We start from the raw sequence: 12,879 nt of genomic DNA on the forward strand, positions 1-12,879 counted from the left end.
CCACTTAGGGATTCCAAGGGTTTATTTTCCAGATAGCCACATCTCCTTTCTGAAATTCGCAGCCGATGGGACTCGCACCATAAAGAGGTTACGCACGTCTGTGTGTTTTAAGGGTTGAAGGCTACCTAGAGCCAGACTGCATCAGTGCAAATATAACACCCCTCCGTCCTTTTCTCTCTGCCACCTCTCTAAACCTTCCTGCTTTCCGTAGCTTTTAATTTAATTATCATGGAAGAGGCCAGCTGGAAGGGTGTGGAGTTTTCAGGTTGCAAATATGCATCAAAAGAGGGGTTCCCGGAAGGCCCAGGAGGTGAGATAGTGAGTGGTCCAGGCAGCGGGCAGTGAGGACACTTTAGTCAGCTGGTCCCACATCTGGTTTTTATCAGCCCCGAGCCCACTTTGGGGACCGAGGCCTCATTTACAGGCTGTGTATACATGGCTTAGACAAACTCCAAGTGCGCCCCGGCCTCTGCAGCGCCCTCAGTCCCCCACACAGAGGCACATTATTTTACCCTGGCAACCAGCACGCCGCTGCGGTTTCTTACATAAGGGAGGTTGTTGTGTCGGCCGCCAGCTTACCTCAGCTCTGCCATTTCACACCCTCCTCTTTCTCCTGCAGCCATTGACTGCCGCGGCCATTTCCTTCCTCACAGCAGAATTACTTGAGGAGGGGTGTTTCTAGAGCTTTCGGATTTGCCATCTCCCCCACCCCCCATGCCCGGTTATCGAGATCTAGAGTACTCTCTCCAGAATAGTCCTTGAGAACCATCATCCGAGATGACACCCTTATAAGAGTTCTTTGATGTTGGGTTTGTAGAGACACTTTAATAGGTGATGGAATTTGGAACCTCTCTGCTGAGTTATAAACCAGCCACTGCCATTTAGTTTTATTCCAAACTCAATTTCGGCACTAGCCAAAGATTCTTACCCAAGGAGTGTTAAAACAGTGCTTCTCAAACTATATGTGAAGAACCAGTTCCCCCCGCTTTTTAAAACCATATTAAAAAAAAAATTGTGGTAACATATATACAATGTAAATGTTCCTATTTTAACCACTTTCATGCGTACAATTCAGCAATATTATTTGTTTTTTGTTTTAATTTATTTTTTTACCTTCAGTCTGCTGCAAATCCTTCCTTTTGTTCTATACTCTTTCAGTGAGATAAATCTACTGACCACATATATGGCTGTGGTGGCAATGTCATTGTTAAAGTTTCTAAATGCTTAGAAATTTCTGTACTTTTCATAAAACAGTAACAGTTAGGTTGTGGACCATGCTTTGAGCAGCACCGGATTAAAGGATCGTACTGGGAGAGTCTGCCTCCCCCTCACCACTTGTTTTTTTCCTGAATAAGATTTAGTTCTTGACTCTGCAAGGCTTATGGCAAATGCTTGGGTAATGCTGAATAGTTCTGTCTTCCTCCTCTTCCTCCTCATCTCTGAAAGTAAAGCTATTTCCAGGAATTCCACTGTTGTCAGAGGTTGGGCCAGGAGACATTCCTGCCACCCCTGTACTAATGTATTCATACATAATTACTACTTTTCATTTTTACTGTACTTCTTGAGCACCCTGCATGAATAGGGATTATTGTGTCCAGCTTTGTATCCCCAGCACCTAGCATAGTGCTTTGCTCCTAGGGAGATGGAGTGAGAAGTATTTGTTGAATGAGTAGATAAATAATTGCCCATTCTCAATTGTCCTTAAAAATTAAAAAGCTTCTTTTTTTGATCTTATAAAAGCTCACTGATGAAAAATTAGGAAGAAAAAAAAATATGTATATATATATGTAAAGAAGAAGGATAGAACAAAAAGCAAAAATGCCCAGATTTAAGCATTGGTGTTTTTTATGCACTTCATATATATTTTCCTGACCATCAGTAATAGCTAACACGTGGGGGGCACTAGGCGTTGTGTGTGGATTTCTCACGCAGTCTTCACAGCACTTCTGTGAGTTAGCCACTTTCATCCTCATTTTGCAAGTGAGGAAACCTTAAGCAACTTGCCCAAGACCACATATGTAGACATATGCATACGCACATCTACCAAAAATTGATTATCTTACAGTATGTGCCTTAAAAATTTACTGTAAAATATTTCAAGCTTGCAGATAATAACGGAGAATAATGTAAGGAATACCTGTGGGCTTACCACCTACCCTTATCAAACACGATGCAGCATTTGCTGTAGCCCTCCACGCCCTTTTTAAACTTCCCGCTGAATGAAGATGTTCCTGGTGCAGTTGAGTGTCCCTATGAACTCATCTCTGATCCATCCCATGTTCACAGACACCTGAATCTGCCCACAGTCATTGAAGCTGCTAGAGAGTCTTCTGCCATATGAATGGATGCAAACTTACTTGTCTATTCTCCTCTTTCTTCACCATTATAAACCATGCCACAATGAATTTTTTCTGTGCACAGCTTTTGTGTATATGATTGTTTCTCTAAGTTGTCTCCATGAACTGGAATTTCTGAGTTGCAGGAGATGAAGATCTTCAGTTTTAGCAAAGTGCTTTCTCAACTCTGCTCACCAGTTCCACTCCCACCAGCAAGTGTAAGCCTTCCAGCTAAAACTTAGTATTGTAGGACTTCTTCATTTTAGCTAGTCTACTGGGTGTGAATGGTATCTCTTTGAGGTTTTAATCTGAATTTCCTTGATTGGCATTGAAATTGAACCTCTTTTTATTTTGGTTCTTTGGTTTCCTTTTCTGTGAATTGCCTCTTTACATATTTTTGTCCATTTTTCTATTTGGCTATTTGTCTTTTTCTCTTAAATCTGCAGGATTCCTTAAGATATGCTGGATCCTATTCGTTTCTCAATTATGTACATTGCAAATATTTTCTCCCAGTCTGTGGCTTACCTTTTTTTTTTTTTTTTTTGTTGTTTAATCATCTTTATTTTGCAAATGGGTTTTTTTTTTTATTGAGATTTATTCACATACCACGCAGTCATACAAAACAAATTGTACTTTCGATTGTTTACAGTACCATTACATAGTTGTACATTCATCACCTAAATCAATCCCTGACACCTTCATTAGCACACACACAAAAATAACAAGAATAATAATTAGAGTGAAAAAGAGCAATTGAAGTAAAAAAGAACACTAGGTACCTTTGTCTGTTTGTTTGCTTCCCCTACTTTTCTACACATCCATCCATAAACTAGACAAAGTGGAGTTTGGTCCTTATGGCATTCCCAATCCCACTGTCACCCCTCATAAGCTACATTTTTATACAACTGTCTTCGAGATTCATGGGTTCTGGGTTGTAGTTTAATAGTTTCAGGTATCCACCACCAGCTACCCCAATTCTTTAGAACCTAAAAAAGGTTGTCTAAAGTGTGCGTAAGAGTGCCCACCAGAGTGATCTCTCGGCTCGTTTTGGAATCTCTCTGCCACTGAAGCTTATTTCATTTCCTTTCACATCCCCCTTTTGGTCAAGAAGATGCCCTCCACCCCACGATGCCGGGTCTACATTCCTCCCCGGGAGTCATATTCCACGTTGCCAGGGAGATTCACTTCCCTGGGTGTCTGATCCCACGTAGGGGGGGAGGGCAGTGATTTCACCTTTCAAGTTGGCTTAGCCAGAGAGAGAGGGTGTGGCTTACCTTTTACTTTTTTAAAAAATAAAAGTGTGTTATATTGTATAGCAGTTTGAAATTTTAAAATAGGCAAATTTGTTAATCTTTACCCTGTGCCTTTTGTATCTTGTCTGAAAACCTTCCTTACTTTGAAGTTGTAAAAATTTTACACACAAACATACCCTCCATGTTACACTGATTCTAATATTCATGTTATTTCACATTTTAACTTCTCTAAAATCAAGATGTTAACTTACAGCATTGGGGTTTCATAGTTTGACAGTGTTTTGTTTTATCTTGTTTTTCTTAGTGGTTTATTAAATAATCTTACAATCAATGGCATTTTACAGTTGATAAAAACAGTAAATTTATATAATTTTAAACAAAATTTTGATTACATTATTCATATTATTTTTTTAACTTACCTTTTTCCACTCAGTGCATTTTAACAGCTGAACAAGTCAAATATTCATCTATAATATGATTTTCAATGACTGAATACCCATTATAGAAGTATCACAATTTATTTTACTAATTGTCCATTTGGAGGCATTTAGGTTGTTTGCTGTTTTTCTCTTTAAGCCTTGCTGTAACAGATAGACTTTTAGGTAAATCACTGACGTAATTATTTCATTAGCATTTATCCTAGAAATAGGTTTGCTGAGTTAACAAATATTCACATAACAAAGGCTTTTGGCCAAGTTGCCAAATTGCCCTCCGGAAAGAGTGTCCCCATTTTTGTTCCCACCAGAGTTTTTGAGGGTGGTCATTTCCCTACATTGCCAACCTTACATCTGTGAAAAATGTTAAGAATTTTTTTATAGACACCATCTCCTGAAACAGTCTTGCCTCTGTGAAAGCATATGTTTCAATGTTGCCAACTTCCATTGAAGAGCTTTGGGGACTTTTCCAAGGGAAACGAAAATGGAACGGTTGAAGAAAGAGGGAGAAGAAAAACAGACTTAATTCAGAGGCCTCGATAGCTGCTACTGTGCCTTCCTGTGCTCAAAGGTCATAAAGTGCTGGTTGCTGATATTTTTTTTAAAAAGGAAATTAGTGTGCTTAGATTTAAAAGGTGGTTCAGTATTTCAAGAAAGGTTCTTGGGGAAGGACTGAGTTGAACACATTTCCTATGCAGTTTACAAAGGGCCTACCGAAGCAGTGAAAACAGTGAGCAGATGTGTTCCAGTGCACACAGATTTCTGACCCATAAAACAGTCCCTACAGAGGAAATAAATCATATAGTACACCCAGGAAGTGGCCAAAGCTTGGGGGAAGAATAGGATTTGGTTCAGAGTCGTTTATTATCAGGAGCATAAAATAAGAACACGTGAATTTCATCTGTTTTTTTGCCTGTGAAGAGTTGAACTTCTTCATAGGCAGCTTTAAGACTACTTTGAGAGATGTATTCTTTCAGTGATAGAAAACTCAAGATTTGCAGAGGGAGAAAGTTATTTAAAACCTCCCCATAATTTTCCTCTGCCTGGTACCTTGTTATCAACCATTGGAACTCGAGCATGTATATTGTTAAATCAGCAGAAATTACCCCTTATTGTTCCCTATAAACATCTTTGTTTTCACCTTGGAAACACCTTCCTGCAGTGGGCCTCAGCAATAAGTCATGCCCATGATTGAACCCAATGTTGGGTTTGCATGGACTTGCCACCTTTAGATGCTACTGGCCTCTCTTGGACTGTGACCCCCGCGAATTGGACTGCTTGGAATATCCTGCCAGTTTGGCAGAATTCGGTGGTTATCAGTAGACCCCTTGTCTAAATGGTTTAATTCCCTTTCTTGACCATAGTGGCATCACTTTGTGAATTTGTTATCTCTGGGGTGGCAGGGTGGAGGACTTCTAGTGTTCTCTCGTCTATGGATGCAACATCTGTCCTATGGTCAACATAGTCTGCTATGTGGGAGTGGATTGTGGGGGCCCAGGGCCTGGGCCCCTTCTCTCCATAGTGGTTTCACATAGCTGCCTACTTGACCAGGGCAGATGTTAATAGTCGTCAGACCTCCCTAGGGAAGGAAAAAGTGTATTGTAAACAAAGCATTGAAACTCCCCTTCCATGATCACTGTTGATGACAGTCTCCACACCCTTGTATCACAAGACCGTGCCGAAACTCTGTTCTCATACCCTCTCATCCTAACCTTTATAAACCACCCCTGGCACCCCCTGCTTTTGTGGAGTGTTAATTTCTGTCTTTCCTGGCCCGCTGCTGCCGTGGAACAAATCATCTCCTGTAAGTAAGTCCTATTAAACTCATGTCTCACTCAAAAAAATATATATATATATTTTTTCTTTAGAGTGTGGAAGGATTATGGCGTAACTTTGCTTTCTTATCGAGAGAATGTATTTTGATGGAGCATCAACTTTACTGATGCCTAATGCACATGATAATAAAAGTGTACAAATTAATAAATAACATAAGTTAATAATACTTTTACTAAAATAGAATTTTTGGTATGTCAAAAATTTTTATTATGTCAATATGTAAGGGCAATTTAAGGAGAACTACTTCGATACTAATCTCCTCTCCTTGCTCAGCTTTAATCCCTTCCCGACTTAATCCTACTCTTGGTGGAACCATGATTGTGTCCAAATGCAAGGGAATCTGACCAAGAAGTGTATAGACCAGGGTGGTTGTGTATATCCTACAGTAGCAGATAATTGAGAATTAATTTCCTGAAGACCTTTAAGGAAACCTTCTACAAGCACAATTGCTTCAGGTGACCAGACAATTTCCTTTTCATATAGCGTAGTAGAAAAATGATTGATGACATCTTAATAATAGGATTGAGGTTTTTAGCCTTTAACCTTTTAACGACGGTGAGGGCAGGAGGATTGAGACATGGGATAGGAGGACATACAGCTGAACAAATGGAGGTCAAAATCCATAGGTGCAAAGCCAATTTAGGTAAAGAAAAGTACCTAAGGTTAATTGAAATTGGACACTGCTTTTTTGAGCACTTTCAAGTAGAAAGGCACTTTGCAGTCCATGGTCCAACTGCACGTTACTCATTGAAGGCCAAGGAGCAATGTGTTAGGTAGGGACCTGAAACAAGCTTGGTGCTTTGAACACTGTTTCTGTGAGCATCAAAGAAAGCTATTCAGAGGGAGAGGATATGACCCATGTGACCAAGATGCAGTATTGAGACCCATCAGTAGTTTGATTGAAAAGCCTTTTAATCTCAGTGTGAAGAAGATGCTTATAAGGGGCTAAAACCTAACCTTTGACAGGGATGTGCTGATGAAAACAGTCGCTGACAGTGTCATTTCTTTTCATGGGGAGACCAAACCAAGACAGTTGGAAGGCCTAATCTGTGTAGGTCAGCAGTTACCAAGCAGAAATGAGAATAGGGAGCTTGTTTGACTGATGATAGAATTGACCAACTGTGTGGCATTAATGAAGGAAAGACATTTGTATGATTTATGAATAGCCATGCAGGTAAGGGAGGAGAAGAGAGTTCTCTCTAAGAACCAGCTAGGCCAGGTCAAGGATCAGGGAGGATCCAGAGGGACATTTAAACTGAGCAGGAGTCCAAGTTTAAAAGGAAAAAATGCGGATATCAAAAAAGGTGATGGAAGAAAGGTCTTGTTCCTCTGGCAACTATTTTTCTAGCTAAGCCAGTTGAGAGGGTTTGTAGAAGGACACTGAGCTTTGCTGGACAATAGCAGTCCCTGAAAGAGAGACTCATTTCTAGGATCAGCTGGGATCAGAGATGGGATGGGCGGATCTTGGAAAAAGCTGCTGTAACTCTTCAATATAAGGGCAGAGAAATCAAACTGATTTCCTTTCTGACAGTGTATGATAGGGTGGAAATACCACTGTGACAATTGAAGGCATTTACTTTATGGGGTTTTAAGTGTTATCCTATCATCAGATGAAAATATTAGCTAAAGTATAATAAAACCAAAGTCATCCCCTTACCTCAAGTGAAACATAGAAGAGGTCAAAAGTGGATACTTGTTATGATATGAAGGTTGTAACAAAAGAATTGTTGGAATTAAAGAGAAGTGTGTTTATTGTCTTTAATCCAGTTGCTTCAACAAATATCTTGTCTTTTATAATAGGGATAGCCCCACCCATAAATAGGCAGTTTTCCAAATAGTGACTGCAAAATGAGCAAATTAATTTTGGTGGTGCTTGTGTGCCACAGAACTGTGCCAAAGAACCCCTGGTTTCAAGGAAGGAAAGGATATAGCTAACTTCTTAGGGAATGCTGGAGAATTCTCAGCTGCTTAAATCTTGTTGGAAGATTATGAAAGAGGGGTTTGCTGCTATCGGCTCCAAGAGCTCCCATTTTTCCATACTTAGCCTTAAGCCAAGTATCTTTTTCAGGATTTTCCTCATTTCCAAACTCATGTGAATAATGAGGGAATCAGATTTTGCTACTCTATTACCGAGCAGACAGATGGAGTTGGGAAAGCTGAAGTTCACTTGCCTTCTTTGCTGAAAGGTCCTTACTGGATCCCAACAGATGGGACACCAGCCTCTTGAGTTGACAATATTGTTACTCTTTTGTCTTTAATTCAGAAGGGCATTCAGAGGGAGAGGTAGAAATGGAATAATCAGCCCTCTCTGCAATCCAGGGCTGCCCTCCCAGTGGTGCAAAATGTGCACCTTCTTCTGGTAGACAGCTCTGATTAAAATGAACACTGTGGCCCCATTATAATTTCTCTGCAGTAATCTTGATCCTATAGGGTCCCCTACCTCAACCTCAGTGCTAAAGTTGTTCACTTTGACATAAAAATTGTGAAGGCACCTGGCATCTTTTCTGCCAGGTAGTAAGTTCCCTGTAAATATCAGTTCACCTTCCTTTCCCTCCCTTTCTTCCTTTCAGCATGACCAGATGAAACTCACGGGCTTTGGAGTCAGAGCTGAGTTTGAATCCCACATGAGTTACTTTAGCTTCTCTGAACCCCAGTGTCCTCAGTGATAATGACTTTTCCCGCCTTAAGGAATTGAGGCAAGGATTGTGTGAGGTCAAACATTAGCCCTTAGTTCATAGTAGATGCTCAGTGGATGAGGGCACCTCCCCTCTTCTTCCCTTCTCTTCCTTACAAACCTCATATATGTTTGTATCTAAACTAGATTCTGAGGGACTGATAAATGCAGTATGTTGACCAGACCTCCCAGTTTAAACAAGAAGTGGTATTGAATAAAATGAGTATCTTATCAGAGTAGACAACCAGGCTTAATGATAGAAGTTCTGACATTTATTTTGATTATATAGTTGTTTCTGCTGTAATTGGCATATGCGTTCCTAAAAATCACCATGCTATGCAAAATCCTAAATAAAACCACAGGGCTTATGGGGAAAATGGAGTTAGGAGACTTATAGAAATGGTAGCACAGTTTTACACATGCTGAATTGTTAAGGAATACATACACTACAATAAACATGGCATTTTAACTTCAGAAAGACCTGAAGTCTTAACTTTAACTGAAAAAACCTGAAGTTTGCTTTTGGAAGTAGGTGTTGGAAGTGTTGCAACTTGTGAAAGGAGGGTCTGAAATCAGACAGAATGGATGAATGTGGCACAGAACACGCAGTAAAACAGAGGTAGCTGGTAGATGCGTGTAAGTTTTGAGTATTTCCGTGCAGCTGGGTTCATCTGAGTGAACTTTTCTATATTCACATAGTGTTTCTTGCAGACAAAATCATGCATAAGCAGACACAGAATTCACATTATGCTAATATTGTTCCCTTATATACTAATTGCATTAGAACAAACTTGCATTTTCAAAACAAGTGTTATGGCAGAACTGACTGTACTAGCTCCTGGAAAGGGCCACCTTCCCCTAGGCAGTACCCCAAAGTAGAATTAAGAAAAATCAACATAAGACATACAGGCAAACAGGACCATTAACGCTCTTTATCAAGTGGTAAGTGTCATATAACTATAAATATTTGTATCATTTATAAAAAGGCTTATATAGTAAGGTATAAGGTATGGTGCCTGTGAATTTTCTCTTTGGATCATCTGCTACCTTGTCCTTCTATGAGTACAGATGATTTAGTTGGCAGTGCCACCCTCCCCACTCCAATCTCACATTAACTTACACACAGACTTAACCTTGTGGGCAGAGGAGTCAGTAAATAACAGCACACCATGTTTCTTGATTCACCCAGATCCCTTTTTAAAAGATCTCTCTTTAAATGAATCCTGCACTCTAAAAATCAGTGTGATCATTTATATATGTTGCTGGGAGACTAAAGCAGCAGTCATCATAAAATTTGTTACCTTAACTAAAAAGGCTAAAAAGGCTGAAACATCCATAGATAAACTTTAGGAGACGTCCATGAACCCTCAGCTGTTGGTAAGTGCACTTTGGAAGGAAAGACTCCTCAGCTTTCATCACTTTCCCAAATCGGTCTTTAATACGGTAATGGCCCCGACTTAGAAAAATCCATGGAATATAGGTTCATATGGGTTGTTTAGGGGAATTTAGAGTGACCTATGTTATATCCTAGTACATTGATACAATAAAGGGGGACTATTATAGTTTCCTCAAGAAGCACTCCTTGGTGCCACCAAGAGGGACCACACAGAGCTGGCTTGCCATCTGGGTCAGTCCTGCATCTCATCTTTGATTTTACTTCTAAAATCAGCCGCATTGGTGGTGAGGTTCTTCCTTTCTAATAAGGGCTTAAACCCTTCAGCTGTGCATCTAATGCTTCCCTTAACTTTATTTTTCAGGTGGGAGCAGCGAGAGCTGCCCAATGGGCGAGTCTATTATGTTGACCACAATACGAAGACCACCACCTGGGAACGGCCTCTTCCTCCAGGGTAAGGCATGGACGGGCGAGCCAGGGCTCTAGAGGTGGCACCCCAGAGTCACCTGACAGCTTCTCCACTGCTCTCTGCCAGACCAATCTATGTATTCTCCCCAGCTCTCTCCTCTGCCTCTCTTTTTCTTTCCCTCTTCCCATAGCTGTCACCTTCTACATTTTTTCCTTTCTTTTTCTTTTTCCCTTCTCTCACTTGCCTTTTATTGGTCCATGACTGATGGCCATGGGCCTTATTAAGTGACTTTCAAGCTAACATGGCCATTGGGTCCTAGAGGAAGGAGGGCTGGGGAAGCCTCCTGAACCATTGGTGTCTTAATGCTGTCGATCATTTCTCCATGTAGAGCCATCCCTATTATGGCCAGGTTTCCAGTCCCTTTCTTCAGACATAGCAAAATACAGTGACATTATCCTGGGTCGCTTGATTGGTTTTCCTATTCACAGTTCTTAATTCTGCTTCCAGTTTTCAAGATAGACTTAAATTTTTAGAGCATCTCTGGGAAAAAAAAGGACATGGGGAGACCGACTAGAAAGAGTGATGATGCATTTCATAGCAGCCTGTGCCAACCTGCCCCTGAAGGCGGTGTACTGCTCTTTCAGCTGGGCTTTGTGAGAGCAGGCTAAGGCCTCCAAAACCAGAGGATGAGCGAGGCTTCCAAGTGAGGGAAGACCGTCCAAGTTCAAGGAGAAGGAGTTTGGTTCCCTGTCTGCCAGGGACAGAAAGTTCTTTCCACATGTGTCTCCTGGTCCCAAGAGCTTTCAAAAGGGAATGTATTCTGCTCTTAGGAAAGAATCACCTCCTGGTAAAGCATCTGGGAAGGACTCCTGCATAAAATATGGACATTTTTCCCACCTAAGTTTGCGAAGGGAAAAGATATCTGCTGGGGAGGGTATTGAGAGAGCCCCTGTTGGGTTCAGCTGTCAGGCATGTGTCAGGCTAACACCCACCTTCCCTTATGATCCTACAGATTTCCACAGATGGGCTGCCTATAAGCTTTGGTTTTCCACTAGAATGTTTGTGTTTTCTTCTTTTTCCCTACCCTTCTGGGAAAAAAACTCATAATTGTTAGACCTTACTCTACTACTTTGACTTTAATTAAAGTGAAATTACCAAAGTTAGACATTAATTTCTTAAATTAAAAAAAGGTAATTTTATTATGGAAAATTTCAAACATGCAAAAACAGAGAAATAGTATAATGAGCTCCCACATACTCAACACTCAGCTTTAGTAATTATCAACTCATGGCCAATTTTTTTATCTATACTAGTGTGTTGGCAAACTACAGCCTCTGGCAAAACCCAGCCCTCTGCCTGTTTTTGTAGATAAAGTTTTATTGGAGCATATTTTATTGGAAACAAATTCATTTGTTTACTTATTGTCTGTAGGTGCTTTCACACTACCATGGCAGAGTTGAGTAGTTGTGACAGAGACTGTATGGCTCAGAAAGCCTAAAATACTTACTATCTGGCCCTTTACAGAAAAAAAATTGCCCACAACTGATCTATGACCCTCACTCACCTCCCCCATCCCTTGATCTAGGTTATTTTGAAGCACATCCCAGACATTATATCATTTTATCCGTATTTCATATGTATTTCTGCGAGATGTTCTCATATTAAAAATGAAACCACAATATATTAAAAGTATTTCCTTAATGTCATTATATACCCAGTCAGTATTCAGATTTCCCCAATTGTCTCACACATTAAACATTGATGCTTATTGTATGCTTGCCCTTTGTGCATTTACATGTGTAAGTCTGCTGGTTGCTGGCTCTTACCCTCTCTGGTGGATGAGTCATGTAGGTCTTGACCTGGTGGGCATTTGGATGGAATCTAAATAAAAATATTCAATGGTGTCTTCTGAAGATGGCAGAGGAAGTACTCTTAAGGTTTAAGGTTGGACACTAGATCAAGCTTTCTTATTTGCAGGATACTTTTAATGTTTTCCTGGGAGATGGCTCAGCTTTACATTCAGCATAATCCTATTGGTTCTTCCTGAGTATTAGGCGAACAGCTTTGCGCCACTAGCTATTACTTTTGCTGTGTAGTAGTAGAGAATCCAGAGGAAACAGAATGACTGAAGACTTAAGCCTTCCTTGCTAATTAATGGGGAAAGTCCTGCCCCTGGGAAGTATTACAGTGCTGAGAACAATTCTGAAACTACAGAAAGGAGCCATTATTTCAGCAGGCCCTGGTCACAAAGAAGCAAGATTGAGCCAAAGGACTCACTTTATCACAGCCATTCCCTTGTATCAAACCCATTGCGAAGGCTGTACGAGGTTCAGTCATTTTGTCCAGGAGCAAAAAATATTGGCTCTGGGAGCTCAGGTTGAATGCAATGATTTGCTCTTAAGTGACTCTCAGGCCAAAGGTAAATGGGGAGAGTGGTCTCCGTAGAGCAACAGGGGTGGGGAAAGGGAACACACTCAGCCTTGCAAGAAAGGCTGGACTTAAATAAGAGGAAGGTGTTCCAGGTTGGGGGAACAGTAGAGACAC

At 40.7% G+C, this 12,879-nt stretch overlaps 1 protein-coding gene across 2 annotated transcripts in view; it reads left to right on the plus strand.

Moving 5' to 3' along the window:
* WWP2 (WW domain containing E3 ubiquitin protein ligase 2) overlaps positions 1–12,879 on the plus strand; it is a 167,946-nt gene that overhangs the window by 126,710 nt on the left and 28,357 nt on the right. For both annotated transcript variants that reach the window (XM_037815635.1, XM_037815634.1), the window contains exon 9: positions 10,291–10,380. In XM_037815635.1, the coding sequence (XP_037671563.1) occupies positions 10,291–10,380 (90 nt within the window). The remainder of the gene's footprint in view (positions 1–10,290; positions 10,381–12,879) is intronic.

Source organism: Choloepus didactylus, chromosome 22 (genome assembly GCF_015220235.1).
Source record: "Choloepus didactylus isolate mChoDid1 chromosome 22, mChoDid1.pri, whole genome shotgun sequence".
In the NCBI taxonomy this organism is placed as follows: Eukaryota; Metazoa; Chordata; class Mammalia; order Pilosa; family Megalonychidae; genus Choloepus; species Choloepus didactylus.